The 26,276-nt window shown below is 47.6% G+C and overlaps 1 protein-coding gene across 1 annotated transcript in view; it reads right to left on the reverse strand.

Annotated features, from left to right (window-relative positions):
* Positions 1–244: 244 nt before the first annotated feature.
* Positions 245–26,276, reverse strand: part of LOC140386531 (B-cell receptor CD22-like) — a 118,963-nt gene continuing 92,931 nt past the window's right edge. Inside the window, 5 exon segments of the mRNA XM_072468939.1 lie at positions 245–2,514; positions 2,516–2,581; positions 4,978–5,059; positions 10,551–10,647; positions 12,544–12,837. Of these exon segments, the coding sequence (XP_072325040.1) occupies positions 2,332–2,514; positions 2,516–2,581; positions 4,978–5,059; positions 10,551–10,647; positions 12,544–12,837 (722 nt within the window). The 3' untranslated portion in view covers positions 245–2,331.

Raw genomic sequence — 26,276 nt, forward strand, 5'->3', positions numbered from 1 at the left:
CCCCGGCCGCCATTCACTCATCAAAACCTACGTAAACGGATCCAGCAGGCCACAGTCCCTCGCCCCCGTTCACCAGCCAACCTCAGCCTGCTGGTAAGGTAGCCCTCCCCTCACCCGCCAGAGCCCACACCGCCCAAATAAACAACCACTGAAAGAAACCAAAACCCCAACTACCACAACTAAGAGCCGAACTCCCCCACCCACTCCCTCAACCCTGAATCCACTCAACTCCCCTCACCCCCAGCCAAATGCACCCTCCAAACCACAAACACCCACCAAAAGAATGGAAAACACAACAGCAAAGAGAAAATCCCCAAACAAAATTCACCAATTTCAATTAATAGTAACTACAAAAAATCCAAAAAAGAGAACAAGGGAGAAATAAGAAAAAACACACATCTTTACAACAACATAATGCATTTTTGGTAAGTCTAAAATAGAGGGGAAATACACCGTAAATGGCAAAACTTTTAGGAATATAGAAAGTCAAAGAGATCTGGGCGTGCAGGCTCACAGATTTTTGAAGGTGGCAACACAAGTGAACAAGGTAGTCAAGAAAGCATACGGAATGCTTGCCGCCCTTGGATGGGGCATCTAGTATAAAAACTGGCAAGTCATGCTACAGTTGTATAGAACTTTGGTAAGGCCGCAGTTGGAATAATGCGCACAATTCTGGTTGCCAAAGTACCAGAAGGATATGGAGGCTTTGGAGAGGATGCAGACGAGGTTTACCAGGATGTTGCCTGGTCTGGAGCGTGTTAGCTATGCGTAGAGACTGAATAGACTCAGATTGTTTTAATTAGAAAGACGGAGGTTGAGGGGTGACCTGATAGAGGTCCACAAGATTATGAGGGGCATGGATAGAGTGGATGGGCAGGCACTTTTTCCCAGGGTGGAGGGGCCAGCCACCAGGGGGCATAGGTTTAAGGTCCATGGGGCAAAGTTTTGAGGAGATGTGCGAGGCAGGTTTTTTTACTCAGAAGGTGGTGAGTGCCTGGCACACGTTGCCAGGGGAGGTTGTGGAGGCAAATACATTAACGGCGTTCAAAAGGCATATTCACAAATCCATGGATAGGATGGATATAGAGGAATATGGCACAAGGATGTGCTGAGGGTTTTGGCCAAGGTTGGTATTATGACCAGTACAGGCTTGGAGGGCTGGCCTGTTCCTGTGCTGTATTGTTCTTTGTAACGTCCCCATTGAAACCCGCCCCAACCATCAGCAAAGTCCCTTTCAAACCCACTCAGTCCAAGTCCTTGAGCTTTAATAAACACCTCCGCTTCCACTGCCACCATGAGGAAATGGTCCTCGCCATTATGCTTAACCCTCAGTCTCACCGGGTACATCACACCAAACCGCACACCACTTTTGAAAACTGCTATCCCCACTCGTGATGGTTCGTGTTTTCGCCCAAAGCAACCGTGGGCCAGATCCAGCTCGATGGAGGGGACCTGTTCCACCTCCCCCATTGGCTTCGTAAACATTGCCTCAAAATATTAAGTTAGCCTTGGACCTTCCACCCCCTCAGGCAACCCCACGATCCTGAGGTTCTGCCGCCTCGACCTAATCTCCAGGTCTTCAACCGTAGCCCTCAGGTCTTTGTCCTTTCCTCCACCCTCCGCAGCTCAGCATCCAACGAGGCCAACTGTGTTGTGATAGCGTCTCCTCCGCCCCTTCAGCACCTCACCATGCTCCTGCACTGTCCTCTTGAGGTCTTCCCCAATACCTCCCTTATCGGGACCAGTTCATCATCCACCGACTTTTTGAGGTTCTCCAGCATCCCCTTCCCATGCCTCTCTAAATTCTTACCAAACCTCCATTCGAATTTGACAGCATTACCTCCGTCAGCCTGTCCATTGTAATAGGTGCGGCCCCACCCAACAAGCTTGCCTCTGACATCTTCGATCCCGCTGAACTCCACACCTTGCTCAGTTCGCTCACACCTTTCTTCCCAATATTATTTTTTGTGTCTTTTTACATCCTTCCACAAAAGGCTCTCAAATGGGACGATTTTGTCCAATTACTCCCGGAAATCGGGTGAAAAGGACCAAAAACCAAGGACTGTAGCGGGAGCTACCTGATGAACGATTTTCTTTTACATGTTGCCGCCGGAAGTTCCTGTCTGAGCATTTTAATCGCTTGTACTAATAGATGTAAAATTATACCCAATTCATAAGTTTCTTGCAATCTTTGACAGCAGGGGGAAAGTGCAGCATTCAGAAAGTACGTTCAGAACTAAAAAAAAAAGTTGCGCAACATCATATTTTTGTTCATTACTATTTGAGCAAACTGGCACCATACACCCCACACCCCGTCTCCCTGTTTCACACTCAGTTCTGCTGGAATCTGATCTGTGCGTATTCCGTCTCCTCTTCCCTGTGAACAGTCCTGTCACCACTGGGCAGCTTCGAGAAGTTGATGCTCGCATAGAGAAGGTCGTCAGGTTTGTCGGCGTTCCCACATTCAGCATCACCTCCCATTGGACGTTCAGAGACATCCTGGGGAGCAGGTGCCACCCTCCTCTCCAGGTGTGTCTCCTGTTGTGTTCCGGGGTTCAGTAAGCAGAATGTTCTGATTAGCCTGCAGAGAAAAGGAAACAGAAGACATTCTCACATCATTCACTTGCAGCTATCGGGTTAAATTATTGTGTAGCCACGCTGTGACAGTCATGGCTCAGTGAATCCTTTTTCTTGTCTTTCTATGTCTCTCTCAATATCTCTCTCTTTCTCCATGTCTCTCTTTGTCTCGGTCAGTCATTCTCTTTGTCTCTCTCAAAATGTCTCTCTCTGTTTCTATCTGTCTTTCTGCCTGTGTGCTGGTTTAATGATGTTGGTTGAGGATCAATTTTGGTCCCAGTAAATCGGGGAGAACTTCCCCGTGATCTACTTCTAAATAGTGGACAGGGGAGATTTTATGACTCCTCAGTATTGACACTACAACGGTGCAACACTCCCTCAGTATTGACCCGCCTAAAATGCAGTTTTCCCTCAGTACTGACCATTGGACATTGCAGCACTCCCTCAGTACTGACTCGCTGACTGTGCAACGCTCACTCATTACCGACCCTCTAACAGTGCAGCATTCCCTCAGTATTGACTCTCCGACAGTGTAGCACTCCTTCAGCACTGACCTTCCAACAGTACAGCACTCCTTCAATGCTGACCCTCTAACAATGCAGCACTCCCTCAGTACTGACTCTCTGAAAGCATAGCTCAGTATTGACCCTCTGACAGTGCAGCACTCCCTCAGTAATGACTTTCAGGCAGTGCAGCACTCCCTCAGTAATGGCCCCCAACAGTGTAGCACTGACTGTCCAACTCTGCAGCACTCCTTCAGTACTGACCCTGAACAATGCAGCACTCCCTCAGTACTGACTCTGACAGTGCAGCACTCCCTCAGTACTGACTCTCTGACAGCACAGCACTCCCTTAGTATTGACTCTCCGAGAGTGTGGCACTCCATCAGTACTTAACCTCCTACAGTGCAGCACTCCTTCAGTACTAACCCTCTCACAATGCAGCACTCCCTTAGTACTGATCCTCTGATAGTGCAGCACTCCCTTAGTACTGACCTGCTTCAGTGCTGACCCTCTAACAATGCAGTGCTCCCTCAGTATTGACTCCCCGATGGTGCAGCACTCCCTCAGTAATGAACCCCCAACAGTGTAACATTTCCTCGGTACTGACTGTCCAACAGTGCATCACTCCTTCAGTACGGACCCTCGAACAATGCAGTGCTCCCTTAGTACTAACCCTCTAACAGTGCAGTGCTCCCTCAGTACTGACCCTCCGACAGTGCGACGCTGCCTTGGTACTGACACTTCATCAATGTCGACTTCCCTCGGTTCTGCCTCTGCTGAATGCCGACTTTGAACACGCATTTGAATATGAATGAAACTCTCAGTTTTCTGGCTCAGAAAGAGAGTGTGATAGAGAGGGCGAGGGCAAAAGAAAGGGAGAGAGAGACATGCTCCACACTGAGCCTTTGATGACTGCACAGGTATTGTGATTCACTTAACTGCAGAGGACTAGCAGGGATCCGGGGAGGTTCACGCAGCTTTGGCTGTGGATACGGACCCCCGCACGTCCGGTCCTGAGTCCGCGCATGCGCACGGCGACGGCCTTGACGAGCGCCATGGCGAACTTGGACCGCAGATCATCACAAAGAATCAAGGTCCCCCCGATCGGCCCCATGCCCCTGCATCTGACCGGCCCCATCATCCCCCGCAGTGCTGGATCCCCCCCTACACCAGGGAGGCTATGGACTGAGTCCGCAGCCGCCGCGGGAGAGTCCCGGCCGGCCATACGTTGTTAGAACCACGCCATCGGGAAAACGGCCAGTCGGGAGCGGAGTATCGTTGGGAGGGCCTCTGGCAATGTCCCCCCAGCTGCGTGGTATGATTCACGGACGAGCGATTCTCCGGGTCCCGGAGAATCGCCAGAGCGGCACAAGGCGCGATTCAGTCGTGAATGATGATTCTCCACCCCCGCTCCAAACGCTATTTCGGCACGGGGCAGCAGAGAATCCAGCCCATATTGTCTACATATTGAGATTAAGCCATGATGTGGATCGCCGAGCAGAAACTTATAGCCAAGTTCCGCACACATGAGTGCGGCCTCAACCGGGACCTGGGATTCATGTCGCATTACATTCATCCCCCACCATCTGGCCTGCGCAATCCTACCAACTGTCCTGGCTTGAGGCAATTCACACCTGTTTAACCTGGGGTTACCCCATCTCTGGATCTGTAAAAATGTAATCACCTGCTAATGGTCGCATTCCAAGCATTGTTTGGCATCTTTGAATTTGTCTATATATGTGTTTCTGGAACATACCTCTTCATTCACCTGAGGAAGGAGCAGCGCTCCGAAAGCTAGTGACATCGAAACAAACCTGTTGGACTTTAACCTGGTGTTGTAAGACTTCGTACTGTACTGAGATTAAAGCCTTGGAGTGAATGTAAACAGTTCCTGTACCTGGTGTTCAACAGAGACTGATGGGCTGCTCAATGAAAAATCTGTGGTCTCTGAAACTCTTTCCTTATTCAATGTCTTTCTCCTACAATAACACAATATCACACTGTGGTTATTATATATCAGAGTCAGTGCAGCACAAACATAGAGTTCACTGTAACATTACACAAACTTCAGGACTGTCTCTTGTTTCAATCTGTCTTTAAGGGATATCAGCTTAACATCACGAGAAGGGAAGTGTGCCATGTGATCCAGTCTTAGTTTTCACTTCTGCTTTGAGCAGAGCACACACCCACAGCTCTGATGTATTCATCTTTATCCTGATCTATAACTGCCCTCATGTGCCTAGTCTAAATAAATGAACTCACAACATGTTTACATAATTCTCTAAAAGTGCTTGGTACCTTGTGATTTTACAGTAAATAAGCACAAGCTATTATGTCATCATATAAACTCATCATGGCGATTGGTGGTCCAAAGGCAGGTGGCAACAAGACGAAGAATAGGTCGGACATGGTGATCAGCCTTAGATTGTACTACATGGCATGAGAAGGTTCTTGGTGGTTTGCTTGAACCTCAATGAATTTGAGGTTGCTAGCACTGCATGGTGACCGCGCAGGTCGCTGCAGGATCACAGCACCGAGCTCGTGCTCAAGTACAGAGCTGGCCAGTAGATGAATCCCTCCTGCTGAGCCTGCTGCTGGCAGCCTGTCCAGTTCCATGAGTTGGACAGCACGTCGAGAGAACCAGCACCAGGTTAGCTCGGTCGGTGAAGGCGAGTGAACAAGGTGTTGCCTGATTGATAACGAGCAAGGGTGAGTCGAGAAAAACCAAACAAAACAACTGTCATAAAAACCAGACCGGAAAAGGTTGCGATTATAACGGTTGGCTTTGCGCGTTGCTGAATTGAATTAAAAAGCAAAGCCACAATTACTCAGTTGCAAGTTCCCGTCACAAATCGTCTTCATTGTCAGTGCAATGCGGAAAATGCTGATGCAGCTATCATGAGCCATGCACTGATCTAAGCAGATCATGCACAATGGGTACCTACAGGCAATAAGAATGACCTCTCGCTATATCATCAGAAATGTATACATGAAGTGACAGGCAAACAAGAAAATGATGATGAAGTGTACACGGGAAGGCGAAGAGCCGTGAACAAATTTCACATCCTCAATTTCATGGAAAATATAAAACTGTCACACAAAGTGTTTACCAAGATTCAGATTATTGTCCTGATGAAGTTGGTTACTCCTCATGATTGGTCAAGATTGACAGGGGGCAAGTGCTAACATCCTCCCCCTCCATATTCTAAAATACAGGTATCCACAACAATGGCAAAAGCTGTTGTGAAACTTTCAGCATCCAGGTGTTCACTAATTCCATCTGGGTTCCATCATCCTGGAGTGCAAATACAATCAATCTTCCTGGGGGTCACACGTGGAAACTAAAGGCCTGACAATTGCAGGTCTACCAGTATGTTGTGACCTCACATTAAAAACAATCCATAGAACCATAGAGAAGTTACATCGCAGAAAGAGGCCTTTAAGCCCATCCTGTCTCCTCCAGCCAAATAGAGAAAAACACAACTGGCCACTCATTTTCATCCCATTTTACAGCACATGGTCCGAAGCCTCTGAAATGCGATATCAACATTCAGCAGATCAATTTCTTCAGTTCTATTTATTCCAGTATTGGCACATTGTCAATCCAAGTAAAATAAAGGATATTACAGCCATGCCAACCCCTCGAGATAAGGATGGTCTTAAAAGATGACTGGGTCTTTTTTATTTCTTGTCTCTATGCATTCTAAAGTTTGCTCAAAAATCAACCTGAAGCAATTGTTGAGAAAGGATGTCCCTTTCCTGTTGCACAAAGACTGCCAATGACTCTTCAAAGCTTTCAAACAGTCATTATCAGTATGAATTATCCTGGAGATATCTCACAGAAATGCCTGGAAACATATGTTAGGATGTTGTAAAACCTTTTGTCTGTCCTGTGATCCATTTTGATCCCATCCTGCTGCCTGCTTTGATACAGTCTTCTAGTTAGCTGCTACAATAATACTGCGCCATTTGGGATTTCTGTTAAACCACAGATTTTAGGTAGAGCTGGAACACCCCTGTCCTGACGGACCAGGCCAAAACGTCCCTCTAGGATATGTGGCAGAACCTGTGATGTGATAGACTTGTCAAGCAGCCAATCGGTGTATGTGGGATTCTCAGCTTACTCCTATCGTTACTTGTGATTGGTGAAAACAATCAGAAACTTTCAGGAAAGAAAGAAGATTTCCATCTTTTGCTCAGTTCTGAATAGGTTTCAGCCAGGACGCAGCTGGAAGACACTCTCTATCTCTTCTGCTCTTTTGGCCAGGCGATATCTAAAACGTCCAAACCAACTCTGTGAATGCTCTCCTAATGAAAAGGTAGACAACATTCAAGTTTGTGGAAGGCTTCTGGAGTAAGAAAACAAGCAATCACTCATCAGGTTTGTAACCTTTCATCCTCTCTCTCCGGAAGGCTGAGAAGAGCTCAGAATTGAAGCTTAAACTGAGAATATTCCTTAAAGTGCGGCCAGAGTTTGGGTGCAGTGGTCAAACAAAGGGGAATAAAACTCTGCTTACCCAGTAAGGAAGCTGCAGAAGTTGCACAAGGAGATGGACCTCTATCTGATGTAAAGGAGCATAATTGCACTGATCTGAGCATCCTGCATCCAGCATCATCTGGTGGCCGGCGATGAGAATTGCACTGATTTGAACACCCTGTACCAAGCTTCATCTGGTGGTATTGCATGGATTTGGTACTCTTGGGTAAAACGGCATCGGGTAGTCAAAGGACGGAATTGTGCCAACCTGAACCCCTTGAGTAAATGTATTCCCAGAGGCTGTAACCACAGCAGTGTCGACTCACCTCAAACATTTCCCTTTATTCCCTGTTTTCTCGATCCTCTCCAACACTTACCTGGTGTCTGTCTTGTGTATGTGTCTGGGTGGAGGGTGGGACAGGCTTTTGGGAATAGGTGGATTGGTAGATCATTGCTCTGTTATTTCTTGATGTATATATCCATCTTTTCCTTTTGTTATTAAGAACAGTTTGTTAATGTTTTACTTATAAATCTGGTGTATGTAACTCATTGGAGCAGTCAAAGGTTAAAGATCTTTGGAAAACACAAATAATTGGTTAATTCACTTATGTTGGGACTTCAGGGTCTGTGGGGTTGGAACTGACCACGCACCTGCTTAGGGTGTCGTAACACATGGATATGAAGAAATGGCAAACCTAATGCATTTGTTTCAAAGCCCATCTGTAACATCATCCAACTTCTCCAACAACGAGCTTTAGTGTTTGGAATCATACCTATCTATTTGGAAAATAATTTGTGGTAGAGACAGACCACAAACCACTTGATGACTAGGTGAAAACCATTCACCAGTACATCACCAAGATTGCAAAGTCTCTTGATGAAGCTTCAAGGTTGTGACTGTGAGATTGTGTACAAGCCAGATAAGTTGATGATCGCATCAGGTACACAGAGCAGATTGCCTAACCCAGGAAAAACAGAAGATATATCCTGAAACCTACAAGTTTATTTCATTGACATCAAACTCGTTCTCCAAATTGATAACAGTTACAGGAAGAAACCACAAAAGATTCTACATGACAGAAACTGTGGTTAACCATCATTGAAGGATGACCTGATTCAATTCAGCATGTGCACAAACATGTGAGACAATTTTAGCATGAGCCTGGCATCTCCCAAGGAATCAATTTTAAAAGCAGGCAGGCCAACATGCCAGAGTTTTTGCGACCTGATATTCTTCACTTCATCACTCAGACCTGGGCATAGATTAAATGAGAAAACTCACAAGAGAGACAGTCCATGAGTTGGGTATGAATAATGATATTGCGGTCATTGTCAAGGGGTGTGAGGCTTGTCAAGAGCATATGACAAGTCAACATAAAGAATCAATGATTCCACATGACGTTCCTACCCATCCTTGTTCCAAAATTGCATATGATCTCTTTTATGTTCATGACACTGACTCCATCATCATTGTTGACTACTTCACCAAATACCTCAATGCTCCACAGTTGCAGAATATATCAAGCAGAACTGTTGCATAATCTCCAAGTGTTATTTTAAATTTGTTTAATCTGCCTGGAGAGAGATCGTCACAAATCGCGGTTGCAATTGATTGGTATGATTGAGAAGTGGAGCATGGATCACACTACTTGTCCTCATTATTTTGGGTCTAAAGGCCTGGTTAAATAAATAATTCAGACCAGTGATTATTGATGTATCTATTCTCACCCATTATACTCGCTGAGAACTAGAGTGCAACTTTTATAACTGCAATGATAATAATCTTTTATTGTCACAAGTATGAAGTTACTGTGAAAAGTCCCTAGTCCCCACATTCCAGCGCCTTTTTGGGTAAGTTGATACGGGAATTGAACCCGCGCTGCTGGCCTTGTTCTGCATCACAAACCAGCTGTCTAGCCCACTGAGCTAAACCAGCCCACAGAAGATGACCAAAGTGCACAAAGATAATGCAGGTACATAATTGCCAGGTTTACAATTGGGACAACAATTTCAGATCCAGGATCCCACAGAAGGTACGTGGAAACCAGCCGAGGTGACAAGGATTCATTCAGAACCAAGATCCAATGACGTAATTACACACAGAGGCACAATGGTGAGGTATAACCGAGGACAAATCAGATCCATTCCAGCTCCTGACTCACCTTATAATCTTACTGCATTGAGCACAAGATCCCAAATGCAACTAGGAACAATATTCAAGACAGACAACCTCACAGATCACTGTGAGCTATGAAAGAAACCTCCAGGCAAAGTGACCATTACAATATTTGCGTGGACCAGCTGATTTCCTCTACGCTTTGGAGACTCAAATTCATCTGTTTATGTACTTATGTAATCATACGTAAAGATAAACATGCATTGTAAATAATTATAGTTTGTAAGGAAGTGGGGGAAAGCTGCTATCCTTAAAAAGAAAGGGGATGTTGAAATATGTCTTTAAGGGATATCAACATGACATCATGCAAAAGGAAATTTGTTGCGTGGTCCAGTCTTTGTTTCACTTTTGCATTGAGCAGAGCTCACATGCACAACTCTGATGTCTTCAAGATTGAGACCTATAACTTCTCAGGTGCCGAGTTTTAATAAATGAACCCACAATGTATTCACCCAATTCGCCACAAGTTATTGGCGCCTTGTTTCTTGTCCAGTACCTATGTCCATGATATGCTATCACCACAATATTGTGAAATTTCTCCCCCTCCCCCCACCACTGCTCTTTCCCCCATAACCCTGTAACTCGTTTCCCTTTCAAATATTTATTCAATTCCCCTTTTGAAAGATCTTATTGAATGTGCTTCTATTGCTCTTTCAGGCAGTGTCTTCCCAATCACAACAATTTATAGGGTATTCGTTTAAACACAAGACAAACACAAAACAATGAAAGGTGCATTCCAGATTATAGGGGACACTCTGAAGACGAGAAGATTGAAGTAAATAATTAGAAAAATATCAAGTTCATCTTTCATACTTACTTCCTCACATAAAAGAAGATTACGATTCCAACCACAAATACACTCAGTATGATCCCAGCTGTGAGCAATCCTACTGTCCATTTATTGGAGTGTATATCTGTAAAAACAGTCATTAATTACTGCACTGCACTTTTAGAATGATGCTACAATGTATCTCGAGCAGCAATGCCTCCACTCAATTTTGTAAATATTCACTGGCAATGCTGACATTTATTGTCCGTCCCTGGTTTCTACTTGTGAATGTGGAGGGTGACCTTCCTCCTGAACCATTTAGAGACCAGTTTGGAGGAGAGTTTAAAAATAACCACGTTACTATTTGAGACTGGAATTACATATACATCCCAGATCGGGTAAAGATGGAAAGTTTGCTTTGCTGAAGGGGCAGTAGTGACCCAATTTCTAAATGGAATCTCTATGGACGCATCAGCCAACATCATTTAAATAATTATCAGATCATTATCACACTCTTGTTGGTGGGACCTTGCTGTACAACAATCATTCGCTGTGTTTCCTACACTACAACAGTGGCCACATTTTGAAATTAGTTAAGTGACTGTGGGGAGTGTTGAGACTGTCTAAGCAATTTATGAATTGAAATCTTCCATTTCAATGTCATATATGTAACATTTATATATATAATCAATGTGATATCAAGTCAAGCTCCAGTTTCTCACTTTCTACTCTGGAAAAAGATTGACCCTGAACACATCAGGCCATAGGAAGGATCACAGGGACAGGAAGAGGCCATTCAGCCCCTCTGCTATTACTGGTTTTACCATTCAATGACATCACATCTGATCTGTGACCTAATTCCATATAGTCGGCATGGTGGCACAGTGGTTAGTACTGCTTCCTCACAGTGAGAGGAGCCCAGGTTCGATTCTGACCTTGAGTGACCGTCTGTGAGAAGTTTGCATGTTCTCCTCATGTCGGCGTGGGTTTCCTCCAAGTTCTCCAGTTTCCTCCACAGTCCAAAGATGTGCAGGTCAGGTGGATTGGGCATGATCAATGTGTGGGTGACGGAGATAGGGTGAGGGACTAGGCCTAGCTAGAGTTGGTGCAGACTCGATGGACTGAATGGCCTACTTCTGCACTGTCTGGATCGGGTAAATCACCTTTGCCCCATTTCACTTAATGTCCTCTTTTTAAAAAAAATCTGTCAATCTGAGATATAAAATGAACAATTTGATCGAGTATTGATCTCTGTTTGGGGAAAGAAGCTCCAAATTTATCGCACCCTTCTGAGCATTGAAGTATTTCCTGTTTTCACTACTGAAAGATCTGCCTCCCATTTTAGTCTGTGCCCCCTAGTCCCAGACTCTCTGAAGAAATACTTCCTCTCTATCGACCCCTATCGTTTCACATTAATATCTTGAAAATGCGATCAATTACTTGTTAACCCTCGAAAGCCCAGGGATGAAAACCTACTTTGAAAACAGTCATTTTCAATGTAACACCTTTTTGTGGGGAGGAGAGAGTTCCTGGTTTCCACTTCCCTTTGTGTGAAGAAATACTTTTTTTCAAAAATTAACTCATGGGTTGTGGGCATCGCTGGCTGGGCCAGCATTTAAGAGTCAAGATCTAGAGACACAACAGGCAAGGTAAGGAGGCAGATTTCCTTCCCTGAAGGACACTTTACAACAATCAACAATAGTTTCATGGTTATCTCAACACTTTAATTCCAGATATTTATTGAATTCAAATTTTACTATCTGGAGTGGTGGAATTTGAACCCGGTAACCTTCGCATTACCCTGTGTGCCTGGATCACTGGTTGAATGTCAATGCCACTACTCCACCACCTCCCCATATATCCAGATATTACCATTGAATTTGACCAAGGTATTGACATGATTAAAAGCTTGGTCAAAGAGGCTAGTTGTAAAGTATATTTTAAAGGTGCTGGAGAGAGAGTTGGAGAGAGTGAGGAGGGAATTCTCGAGTTTAAGGATCAAGCCAGCTGAGCGGAGATCGATCCCGAACCATTCTCTCACCTTTGGCCCACAGATACACCTTGAACATGGCTTCCCCATGTGGGTTTCGAACCGAGCAGGATGCCGTCACTTCCTCCTCATTGTGGAGTCCCGTCAGGATCAGGGAGCCAATCACCAGATGCCCATCTCTGACCGAATGTGAAACTAAATATCCGTGTGTTTGGTTCCCACTGATATTGGCGTCAGGCAGGTGCCAGGTGAGGTCTCCAGGTGGGTTGGAGTTGGCCACACAGATGCAGGTGATCCCCTCTGCCTTCCAAGTGCACTCCGATTCTTGGGACATCTCCGGCTGATCTGAGGAGGAAAGGACAACAATGAGATGCTGAGACGCATCGTCACAGAGTGAGAGTGTAAGGTAGAGGGCGCGATTCTCCGGAAAGATTTCTAAGTGTGGAAGCGAGCAGGAACTGCCGCAAGCTTCCTAACACTTGGCCCGGCGGGGTCGCCAACGCCATTCAATGCTCATTGGTCCACTTAACAAGACCCACAGGCTTCACTCTGCAAATTAAGGCATGCCAGCTGATTCGCCGGGACTGCACTCGCCAGACCCCCCTGCTAACAAGGTTGAGCAGCACTTGGACTTTAACCTGGTGTTGTAAGACTTCTTACTGTGCTCACCCCAGTCCAACACCGGCATCTCTACATCAGAGCAGCACTTAAACAGCACTTGCACAGCCAACCCCACTCAGGTCGCAGCCATGGTGCCGAGAGGACCGGCACCATGATTCGGGGATGCAAACCTGGAGAGGTTCCATGATGCAGTAAAGGTCAGGAGGGATGTCCTGTTCCCCAGAGGGTCCCGGCGAATGAGCCACAGGAAAGTCAGTGCCGCCTGGGACAAAATGACAGTGTGGGCGTGGGGGGAGGGCGGTAAGCCGTGGAGTCTGCATCGGGGGGGGGGGGGGGAGAGTGAAGGGGCTTTGTGGAGGGTTTGTGGAGGAAGGGTGGGGGTTTGTGGAGGGAGGGTGGCGATTGTGGGGCAGCACCATCGGGATAGTGCGGCACTGATGTACACTTGGACGAGGAACTTTAAAATACCCTCAACACAACCAGTATGACGCCTCTGGCTCTTGGTATGATTGGGATGTTGGGCAATGAGCCGCACATGCTGCACGTCCCACCCACCCATGGGGATCCACTTGGGATGTGTGAAGTGCTCACTCAACCATGATTTCCAACTCCCTGTTAGCAATAGCCTTCAACTATAAGCAAGAGACCTCCATGGTTAGTCGGAGTTGTGGGTTGCCAGTGGGGCACACAGGCAGTGGCTAGTGTTGCCCCCAGTACAGGGGCACATGGTGCAGGGGTTGACATGACGGACCTGCGTAGATCCGCCTTCCTCCCACACCAGGGACCGCAGCTACAATACCATCAGCCCCCCATGGTGGAAGAAACCCTCGCAGACACGGGGGGAACGTGCAGATTCTGCACAGACAGTGACCCAAGCCAGGAATTGAACCTGAGTCCCTGGAGCTTTGAAGCAACAGTGCTAACTACTGTGCTACCGGGCCTTTAAGAAACTGTTTATATGTTGAGATATTTGGTGGTCGCCTATTTGTTCGGATATTATATTGGCGACAATGATCAACAAGCGTGCCTGAGGACTGCTACCGAAATCAGGAGAGCAGACCTCCTGTGAAAGCCTTTCCTTTGAAGGAAACTCATCCAGTAATCAGTGAGTGTCAGAATGTATTTTGTGACCATTCGACACTTACATGGGGCAATGGGCACTTACATAGATTTACATAGAATTTACAGTGCAGAAGGAGGCCATTCAGCCCATCAAGTCTGCACCAGCCCTTGGAAAGAATACCCAACTTAAGCCCCCGCCTCCATCCTATACCCGTAGCCCTGTAACCCCACCTAACGTTTTGGACACTAACGGGCAATTTAACATGGCCAATTCACCTAACCTGTATATCTTTGGACTGTGGGAGGAAACCGGAGCACCCGGAGGAAACCCACGCAGACACAGGGAGAACATACAAACTCCACGCAGACAGTCACCCGAGGCCGGAATTGAACCTGGGACCCTGGAGCTGTGAGGCAGCAGACACAGGGAGAACATACAAACTCCACACAGACAGTCACCCGAGGCCGGAATTGAACCTGGGACCCTGGAGCTGTGAGGCAGCAGTACTAAACACTGTGCCACCGTGCCGTCTGTATATGAACTATATGTTGAATGCCTCCATTATTTTTTCAAAGGCAATGAAATCATGGGGAGGGAATAGAAGCAGAAGGTAATCCTCCTCATGGCCTGTGGGGCTCCCACTGACAACCTGATTGGAGGTCTGAGTTATCCAGATGCCCCCGACTCCATAACTTTCGAGGACCTGGTGGACTAATCAAGGAATACCATCAGCCAAAGCCCTCAATATTAATGCATACAAATTCAATTTGACGACAAAGGCCCCGGGGAAGATGATTGCAGTGTTCATGGCGTGCCTAAAAAAATGGCTGAACAATGCGAGTTCTGATCTGCACTCAATGTTGAGAGACAGGTGTGAACAACACGGTCATACAAATAAAATTGCTAGCAGAGGCAGAGATTACCTTAAAGAAGACATTAGAAGTCGTCAGGGTATGGAAAGTGACGAAAGGGGCAGGTGGGGGATTGGGTTGCAGAGCGTGCAAGCAGGTGAGGTCCACTCGGTTTGGCGGGAAACTATTGGCAGTTCTGGCGTCAGAGATGATACCGCAGATATCCATGAACAGAGAAGCTCGGATCAAAAGAGAATGCAGAGATATAGGGAATTTGGTCCGCAGACTGGGAGCAATAAAGAATGCTACCAGTGTGGGAAGAAGACCCCTGTGAGAGATGTAGATTCAGGAAAGCTACATGTTGTGCCAGCAATAGGAGGGGCACATTAGGAGGATATGCAAGATGGGTCCATCAAAAAAAAGCTCTGAATCCAGTACACCGTGTTCAGGACAGCCCTGAAAATGAATCTGAAGTATCGTTTAAACAATATAAACGTGGGCAGGACACCCCCCATTTACCCTTGTTGTAATAGCAAATTGTCAGCCACTGGAGGTGGACACAGGGGAAGGACCACAGCTACAGTTGCAGGTGTACAAACGTATCGTTACCTACAAGGTGGGTCCAGCCTCTGAAGTTAATAAGCACGTCGGACAGGCTAGCCACATATACTGGGAAAGCTTTAAGAATCCTAACAACTATAACACCCGCAAGCTCTGGCACCAGTCAGCTCAACTGCCCCTAATCGTAATGGGGGGGGGGGGGTGTCAAAGGCCAAGTCTGATTGGCCAGAAATGGCTTCATAAAATTAAATTAAACTGGCTAGAAATCTTCCAAATTAATGAAGGAAGCCTCCATAATGACTTTTAAAAAATCAGTTTTGCAAGGTGAGTTAGGCAAGATACAGGGCCGAAAAGCAAAAATTTAAGTGGATCTGGAGGCCATGTTAAAGTTATTCAGAGCCCGACCCGTCCCTGTGCCTTATATGAGGAGTTTGAGTCTGAGTTCAAGCGGCTAGAATTAGGTATCATCAAACCTCTACAGCTTTTGGAATGGGCGGCTCCAATCATGCCAGTGGTGAAACCAGATGGAACCATTAAAATATGCAGGGACTACAAACTAAATGTGAAGCACACAGCAAACTAACTGGTGCACAATACCAAGAACTGAAGATTTATGCGCTAAATTAGCTGGAGGCTTCACCTACACCAAACTTTAAAAAAAAAAAATTTAGAGTACCCAATTCATTTTTTTCCAATTAAGGGGCAATTTAGTGTGGCCAATCCACCTAGCCTGCACATCTTTGGGCTGTGGGGACAAAACCCATGCAAACACAGGGAGAATGTGCAATCTCCACATGGACAGTGACCCAGAGCTGGGATTGAACCTGGGACCTCGGTACCGTGAGGACCGACACCAAACTTGATATGAGTCACGTGACCCAACAATTAGAGTTAGATGAAACTTCCAGGGAATTTGTTACCATAAATACCAACAAATACTTAAACCAATATACCCGGCTACCCTTCAGCGTCTGAGCTGCATGTGCGATATTCCAGCTCACAATGGAAAGTTTACTGCAAGACCTACCCAAGGTGATATCTATCTAGATGATGCACTGATTGTATGAGTGTCTGAGGAGGAGCACCTTGCAAATCTTGAAGAAGTGTTTAAAAGCTTTCAGTAGACTGGAGTATGGCTGAAAAGAGAAAAATGCATGTTCCAAGCTCATGAAGTGACTTCGAATTCATGGTAGACGCCAAAGGGCGGCACCCTCTGGACGAGAAGATCAAAGCAATTGAGAAAGCAGCGGCCCTCAAAGATACGTCAGAATTAAAATCTTTTTTGGTAATGGTGAACTATTACGCCTGATTTATTCCTAACTTTCCCCAATCTTGGCACCCTGACATACGCCACTCAGGAAACACCAACGGTGATATTGGAAAGTGCATCAGAAAGAAACCTTTGAACAAGTTAAACTAGCTTTACAGTCATTCACCCTCTTGTTCCATTTTGACCCCTCAAAAGAGATGATCCTTACCTGTGACGTGTCCCCTTATGGAATAGGAGCGGTTTTGGCCCATAAGATGGAAGACCGTGTGGAAAGGCATACTGCCTATGCTGTGAGGACTTTGAACAGTGCTGAACAAGCTTACTCTCAAATTGAAATGGAGGAACTAGCCATAATATTTGGAGTTAAAAAGTTCCATCCATAAGTCGATGGACAACATTTCATCGCCATGACCAACCACAAACCCCTACTGGGTGATTTAGGGAGGGTAAGGCAATTCTCCAATTGCTTCAACTAGGGTTCAACACTGGTCTCTATTGTCAGCAGCCGACACGTTTCAACATAGGTCGGGCACCCACATTTTAAACATAATGCTTTGAGCCATCTTCCCCTACCTCAAATGTACCACCTCTGCCAGGACCACTGCAGATCCTTCTTGATTTGCACTTTCTTGATACGTTGCCAGTGTCGGCAAGGCAAGAACTAGAACAAACAGAGTTGTTATCTCTGGGTTGTTGCCCGTGCCACGTGATAGTGAGATGAGGAATAGGGAGAGAGAGCATTTAAACACGTGGCTACAGGGATGGTGCAGGCGGGAGGGATTCAGATTTCTGGATAACTGGGGCTCTTTCTGGGGAAGGTGGAACCTCTACAGACAGGATGGTCTACATCTGAACCTGAGGGGCACAAATATCCTGGGGGGGAGATTTGTTAGTGCTCTTTGGGGGGGTTTAAACTAATGCAGCAGGGGCATGGGAACCTGGATTGTAGTTTTAGGGTAAGGGAGAATGAGAGTAGAGAGGTCAGGAGCACAGATTTGACGTCGCAGGAGGGGGCCAGTGTTCAGGTAGGTGGTTTGAAGTGTGTCTACTTCAATGCCAGGAGTATACGAAACAAGGTAGGGGAACTGGCAGCGTGGGTTGGTACCTGGGACTTCGATGTTGTGGCCATTTCGGAGACATGGATAGAGCAGGGTCAGGAATGGATGTTGCAGGTTCCGGGGTTTAGGTGTTTTAGTAAGCTCAGAGAAGGAGGCAAAAGAGGGGGAGGTGTGGCGCTGCTAGTCAAGAGCAGTATTACGGTGGTGGAGAGGATGCTAGATGGGGACTCTTCTTCCGAGGTAGTATGGGCTGAAGTTAGAAACAGGAAAGGAGAGGTTGGGAGTTTTTTATAGGCCTCCTAATAGTTCTAGGGATGTAGAGGAAAGGATGGCGAAGATGATTCTGGATAAGAGCGAAAGTAACAGGGTAGTTATTATGGGAGACTTTAACTTTCCAAATATTGACTGGAAAAGATATAGTTCGAGTACAATAGATGGGTCGTTTTTTGTACAGTGTGTGCAGGAGGGTTTCCTGAAACAATATGTTGACAGGCCAACAAGAGGCGAGGCCACGTTGGATTTAGTTTTGGGTAATGAACCAGGCCAGGTGTTGGATTTGGAGGTAGGAGAGCACTTTGGGGACAGTGACCACAATTCGGTGACGTTTACGTTAATGATGGAAAGGGATAAGTATACACCGCAGGGCAAGAGTTATAGCTGGGGGAAGGGCAATTATGATGCCATTAGAGGTGACTTGGGGGGGATAAGGTGGAGAAGTAGGCTGCAAGTGTTGGGCACACTGGACAAGTGGGGCTTGTTCAAGGATCAGCTACTGCGTGTTCTTGATAAGTATGTACCGGTCAGGCAGGGAGGAAGGCGTTGAGCGAGTAGAACCGTGGTTTACCAAGGAAGTGGAATCTCTTGTTAAGAGGAAGAAGGAGGCCTATGTGAAGATGAGGTGTGAAGTTTCGGTTGGGGCGATGGAGAGTTACAAGGTAGCGAGGAAGGATCTAAAGAGAGAGCTAAGACGAGCAAGGAGGGGACATGAGAAGTATTTGGCAGGAAGGATCAAGGAAAACCCAAAAGCTTTCTATAGGTATGTCAGGAATAAGCGAATGACTAGGGAAAGAGTAGGACCAGTCAAGGACAGGGATGGGAAATTGTGTGTGGAGTCTGAAGAGATAGGCGAGATACTAAATGAATATTTTTCGTCAGTATTCACTCAGGAAAAAGATAATGTTGTGGAGGAGAATGCTGAGCCCCAGGCTAATAGAATAGATGGCATTGAGGTACGTAGGGAAGAGGTGTTGGCAATTCTGGACAGGCTGAAAATAGATAAGTCCCCGGGACCTGATGGGATTTATCCTAGGAGTCTCTGGGAGGCCAGGGAAGAGATTGCTGGACCTTTGGCTTTGATTTTTATGTCATCATTGGCTACAGGAATAGTGCCAGAGGACTGGAGGACAGCAAATGTGGTCCCTTTGTTCAAAAAGGGGAGCAGAGACAACCCCGGCAACTATAGACCGGTGAGCCTCACGTCTGTAGTGGGTAAAGTCTTGGAGGGGATTATAAGAGACAAGATTTATAATCATCTAGATAGGAATAATATGATCAGGGATAGTCAGCATGGCTTTGTGAAGGGTAGGTCATGCCTCACAAACCTTATTGAGTTCTTTGAGAAGGTGACTGAACAGGTAGATGAGGGTAGAGCAGTTGATGTGGTGTATATGGATTTCAGCAAAGCGTTTGATAAGGTTCCCCACGGTAGGCTATTGCAGAAAATACGGAGGCTGGGGATTGAGGGTGATTTAGAGATGTGGATCAGAAATTGGCTAGCTGAAAGAAGACAGAGGGTGGTGGTTGATGGGAAATGTCCAGAATGGAGTACAGTCACAAGTGGAGTACCACAAAGATCTGTTCTGGGGCCGTTGCTGTTTGTCATTTTTATCAATGACCTAGAGGAAGGCGCAGAAGGGTGGGTGAGTAAATTTGCAGACGATACTAAAGTCGGTGGTGTTGTCGATAGTGTGGAAGGATGTAGCAGGTTACAGAGGGATATAGATAAGCTGCAGAGCTGGGCTGAGAGGTGGCAAATGGAGTTTAATGTAGAGAAGTGTGAGGTGATTCACTTTGGAAGGAATAACAGGAATGCGGAATATTTGGCTAATGGTAAAGTTCTTGAAAGTGTGGATGAGCAGAGGGATCTAGGTGTCCATGTACATAGATCCCTGAAAGTTGCCACCCAGGTTGATAGGGTTGTGAAGAAGGCCTATGGAGTGTTGGCCTTTATTGGTAGAGGGATTGAGTTCCGGAGTCGGGAGGTCATGTTGCAGCTGTACAGAACTCTGGTACGGCCGCATTTGGAGTATTGTTTACAGTTCTGGTCACCGCATTACAGGAAGGATGTGGAGGCTTTGGAGCGGGTGCAGAGGAGATTTACCAGGATGTTGCCTGGTATGGAGGGAAAACCTTATGAGGAAAGGCTGATGGACTTGAGGTTGTTTTCGTTGGAGAGAAGAAGGTTAAGAGGAGACTTAATAGAGGCATACAAAATGATCAGGGGGTTGGATAGGGTGGACAGTGAGAGCCTTCTCCCGCGGATGGAAATGGCTGGCACGAGGGGACATAACTTTAAACTGAGGGGTAATAGATATAGGACAGAGGTCAGAGGTAGGTTCTTTACGCAAAGAGTAGTGAGGCCGTGGAATGCCCTACCTGCTACAGTAGTGAACTCGCCAACATTGAGGGCATTTAAAAGTTTATTGGATAAACATATGGATGATAATGGCATAGTGTAGGTTAGATGGCTTTTGTTTCGGTGCAACATCGTGGGCCGAAGGGCCTGTACTGCGCTGTATTGTTCTATGTTCTATGTTCTATGAACCAAAAAGAACCCCTTATTATCTCGAGTCAAGCATATGGTTCTTCACAGCTGCCGTTATAACAGGTCTAAGTCGCAGTTATAGGGGAGGCGATGGCCTAGCAAACCATTCAGTTGTATTCAACCGCTACAAAAAGGGAATGAAACCGGATGGGCCACCCAGCATTGACCCAGACACTAAAAATGACAATGGCAAATCCAGCCCTGTCGACCCTGCAAAGTCCTCCTACTAACACCTGGGAGCTTGTGCCAAAGTTGGAGAGCTGTCTCGCAGACTAGTCAAGCATCAACCTGACATAGTCATACTCACAGAATCACACCTTACAGACAACGTCCCAGGCACCACTATCACCATTCCTGGGTATGTCCTGTCTCACCGGCAGAACAGCTCCAGCAGAGGGGGAGGCACAGTGGTGTACAGTCGGGAGGGAGTTGCCCTGGGAGTCCTCAACATCGACTCTAGACCCATTTTAATAATAGTAAAGTAATTCCACCCCTCCCCCGCAAAAGTCCGAAGACTCCTAAAGGGAACGATGAAGTCAAGGAGTAGAAATTAAAAACACTATGACGAGAAAGGAATAGAAGAAACCGGCGCAGTCATGGTGGGTGGCGAATGACGCAAACGCTTTGGCTTCAGCACCTCATTGCCTGCCGGTGGGACTTGATCACCCAGATATCTAACCAGAGAACAACGCTTGCGGCTGGAATGTTTGGGCAGAGAACCCTCTGTAGGTGGCTGACCGACAATGTCCGAATCAGAGAGCCCAGATATCTGTGTCTCCATATCGGAATCAGATGATCAGACATAACGCATCTCTGTAATACAAGGAAAAGATGATGGAGCCAATGCGCAGACTTCGGAACCAGAGCAACCATTAGGACCGGGGTTGAGTTCCCCCGAGGAGCTGCCAAGCGGAGGACCGGACCGGGGTAGAGTTCCCCCGAGGAGCCTCCCGAGCGGAGGACCGGACCGGGGTAGAGTTCCCCCGAGTAGCCTCCCGAGTGGAGGACCAGTCCGAGATAGAGTTCCCCCGAGGAGACTGCCCGAACGGAGGACCAGACCGGGGTAGAGTTCCCCCGAAGAGCCTCCCGAGTGGAGGACCGGACAGGGGTAGAGTTCCCCCGAAGAGCCTCCCGAGCGGAGGACCAGACCGGGGTACATTTCCCCCGAGGAGACTGCCCGAGCGAAGGACCAGTCCGAGATAGAGTTCCCCCGAGGAGACTGCCCGAACGGAGGACCAGACCGGGGTAGAGTTCTCCCGAAGGGCCACCCGAGCGGAGGACCGGACAGGGGTAGAGTTCCCCCGAAGAGCCTCCCGAGTGGAGGACCGGACAGGGGTAGAGTTCCCCCGAAGAGCCTCCCGAGTGGAGGACCAGACAGGGGTAGAGTTCCCCCGAAGAGCCTCCCGAGCGGGGGACCGGACAGGGGTAGAGTTGCCCCGAGGAGCCTCCCGAGTGGAGGACCGGACCGAGGTAGAGTTCCCCCGAGGAGACTGCCAAGTGGCGGACCACAGGGCACGGACGTGATCTAGGTGGTGCTTCATTAGCTGACCTCAAACACGGATGTGGTATGATCTGGGACCCGGATTGACGAACAACAAGTTCCGGGAGCCAGCGAGGACCTTCACCAAAGTTACAGGCATAGACCATTTATGTCAGGTGTGAAGCATCGTAGAACACGATGCCCAGTCGGGCAACGCCCTTGTAAATCTTGTGTGCGATGCACTTTTGTGCCAATGTCGGGGATCAACAAAATCAACCAAGTCTGTAGGCAGCAATCCATCAATATTTCGACTGGGGCCACCCAGGTCACAGCGTCAGCTGTCGTTCAAAATGAGAACAGAAAGCTTGCCTGCCTGGTATCACTCAAACCTGTGGTTTGTTTCTTCGGGCCCCGTTTCACCGTCTGCATAGCATGCGCCACAATCCAATCCACATCGGGTGATAGGTAGCGATGCAAACATGGTGATTGCCATTTGCTTTCGCAAATGCAGCAAACTCCTCACTAGTAAATGAGGCCCCGTTGTCAGTAATGAGCATCCTCTCTCTGTAAGTCGTGGGCCAAAAAAGAGATGCACAACCGTTCGATGGTTGCATGGGAAGTGATGGACACCATTTTGTGGACTTCCAGGCACTTCGAGTGGGCATCCACCAAGATGAGAAACATAGATCCTAAAAATCAGCCAGCGAAATCAGCGTGAACGCGAGCCCAGGGACATCCGGACCAATCCCATCGGTTCAGAGGCACGGCTGCCAGAATATTTTGATGTTCTTGACAAACAGGATAGCACTGGACCAACTGCTCAAGGTTCGCATTGAGCCCCAGCTACTAGCCGTAATTGCTGGCCAGCATTTTCATCTTGGAGACACGTGGATGTGCTGTGTGAAAGTCTTTCAGAACCAAAGCTTGGCCTTTTGCAGGGACAATGACCCTCATGCCCCACAGGATGATATTGTCATCTATGGTCAGCTCCGACATTTTGGTAGAAAAAGCCTTTAACTCCACTGGAAGCTGTTTGAAAGAATACTTGTTCACAGCTAAAGGCAGATCTGGGCTGACGCGATCGGCGGCGCTGTCTTCTCATTGCAAAACAGGCCAAGCAGTGGTTTATGATCCGCAATTATGAAAAAATGGTAGCCACAAACATACTGATGGAGAACGTTTGACTCTGAACACGACTAGAATATCATAGAATTTTTTACAGAGCAGAAGGAGGCCATTCAGCCCATCGAGTCTGCACTGGCTCTTGGAAAGAGCACCCTACCCAAGGTCAACACCGCCACCCTATCCCCATAACCCAGTAACCCCACCCAACCCAACACTAAGGGCAATTTTGGACATTAAGGGCAATTTATCATGGCCAATCCACCTAACCCGCACATCTTTGGACTGTGGGAGGAAACCGGAGCACCCGGAGGAAACCCACGCACACACGGGGAGGATGTGCAGACTCCGCACAGACAGTGACCCAAGCCAGAATCGAACCTGGGACCCTGGAGCTGTGAAGCAATTGTGCTATCCACAAGGCTACCGTGCTGCCCCAAACTACCAGGCTCTCTTTCTCTATGTTCACATGGTTACGCTCCATGGCCATCAACATCCTGGAAACTAAAGCTTTTGGACAGTCGTGGCTGTCACCCATTCGTTGGGAGAGAACGGTGCCGATGCCGTGGGTGATGCAACGCACGTCAGGTACAGGGGCTTAGTTGCGTCAAAATGGGCCAGTACTCTGGACGAAACCAATGTCCGCTTCACCAACTGGAAAGCAACCCCCTGTTCATTGCCCCAAACCCAGGGCTGGGGTTTCTGTAGAAGCCAGCGAAGGGAGTCCAGGTTCATCCATAAATTTGGAATAAACCGTCCGTAATAATTGATCAGGAATAAGAAGGAGCAAAACTTTTTTGTGTCACATGGTGTGGGGCCCATCTTGATTGATATAGGCAAGGGCCCTCCTGCTGATTATCACATACCGTCCACCATCAGTTGGTGAATCAGCACTCCTCCATGTTGAACACCTGGAGGAAGTACTGAGGGTGACAAAGGTGAAGAATATACTCTGGATGGGGGATTTAAATGTCCATCGCCAAGAGCGGCTCAGTAGTATCACCACAGACCGAGCTGGCCGGGTCCTAAAGGACATCGCTGGGACTGCAGCAGGTATCGATGGAACCAACAAGAGGGAAAAACAGAATTGATCTTATCCTCGCCAATCTGCCTGCTGCAGATGCAATATTCTTGCTTCTTGTAAATGCTCACTCCAAGTGGTTGGAAATACACAAAATGAAGTCCACGGCCTCATCAGCAATGGTGGAAAAATTGCGACAGACATTCACCACCCACGGATTGCCCGAAGTTCTGGTCTCAGTTAATAGGACTGCTTTTACAAGCGCAGAATTCCAACATTTTATGAGAACCAATGGCGTTCAGCATACTGGAACTGCCCCCTCCCCCCCTGCTGAGAGAGCTACCCAAACATTCAAAGCCGCCATGAAAAAACAGTCATCGGACTTCCCATAGCGGCCATGGAGTGAGCCGTATCACATTTGGTGGCTCTCGCTGAAGGTAAAGCTTTTCAGTCCTTACCCACCCAAATGTTGTGGCTTTTGAGGGCAAAGGGCATATGAGTGCCCAGGGAAGGTAATACTCCTTTGGTGAGTTTGGTGCATGCATCAGTTGATGAGAAGTGCCACGAGAAAGAGAGAGCAGCTGGAAGAGGAAGGTTTTTGTGGTGCGACGCAGGGGAAGATGGCGGAGGGAAAGGGGGGTAGCGCTGACCGCCCAATGGTCGACGAAGCAGCTGGTGGAGTTTTTAAATTGCAAATCCCAGCAGGAGAGGAAAGGAACCTTTTAGGATTTGGCCAAGATGGTGGAGCCACTTAGTGTGGCGTTCGAGCGGGTGGAGCAGAGGCAGGCGGCTCAGGGCCTGGCGATCCAGCAGGTGGAGGAGTCGGTGGGGAGTACGAGGATCGGCTGGCCTTGTTGGAGGCGGAGATGGAGATGGTGATGAGCAGCCAGAGAAGGCTGAGAGAAATTGGAGGACCTCGAGAACTGCTCCAGGAGGCAGAATTTGAAGATTGTTAGGATGCCTGATGGCATCGAGAGAGTGAAGGCCGCCAAATTTGTGGCAAGCATGCTGGAGAAGCTGGTGTGGGAGGGGGCCTTTGACCGACCCATCTAGGTAGATCGGGCGCACAGGTCGTTGAGGAGGAGGCCATAGGTGGGGGAGCCACCACGTTCGATGGTGGTGAGGCTGTATCGGTTTTTGGACAAAGAAAGGATCCCGAGGTGGGCGAGGCAGACCATGAAATGCACCTGGGAGGAGAGTGAGCTGTGGATTTACCAGGACCTGGGAGCGGAGTTGGCTGAGCAGAGGGCCGGGTACAACCAGATAAATGCTGCCATCTGCAAGAAGGGGGTGAAGTTCGGGGTTCTGTACCCTGTCCACTTGTGGGTGACGCATTACTTTGACTCGCCGGAGGAGGTGATGGACTTTATGAGGGACCATGAACTGGGAGAAGTGTGGGGACCTTGAACTTTGGAGAGAAGTTTTTTGTAAATTGCGGGTGATGTTCATAGAATTTACAGTGTAGAAGGAGGCCATTCGGCCCATCGAGTCTGCACCAGCCCTTGGAAAGAGCACCCCACTGAAGCCCATGCACCTACCTTATCCCCGTAATCCAGTAACCCCACCTAACCTTTTTGTACACTAAGGGCAATTTATCATGGTCAATCAACCTAACTTGCACATCTTTGCCAAAGAGTCATCGGACTCAAAATGTTAGCTCTTTTCTCTCCCTACAGATGCTGCCAGACCTGCTGCAATTTTCCAGCATTTTCTCTTTCGCTGCACATCTTTGGACTGTGGTATCATAACATGCAGCCATGCACATCATGAGGTTAAAACAGGCAGTGACAGACACCCAGGTTGGCCAATCAACATACAGGACAGAACACAACCAATCACCAGACAGAACACCAGAGGGGGGGCTTCCAACTATAAAACACAAGAGGCATCAGCACTCCGCCTCTTTCCACTGG

The sequence above is a fragment of the Scyliorhinus torazame genome, chromosome 12 (genome assembly GCF_047496885.1).
Source record: "Scyliorhinus torazame isolate Kashiwa2021f chromosome 12, sScyTor2.1, whole genome shotgun sequence".
Classification (NCBI taxonomy): domain Eukaryota; kingdom Metazoa; phylum Chordata; class Chondrichthyes; order Carcharhiniformes; family Scyliorhinidae; genus Scyliorhinus; species Scyliorhinus torazame.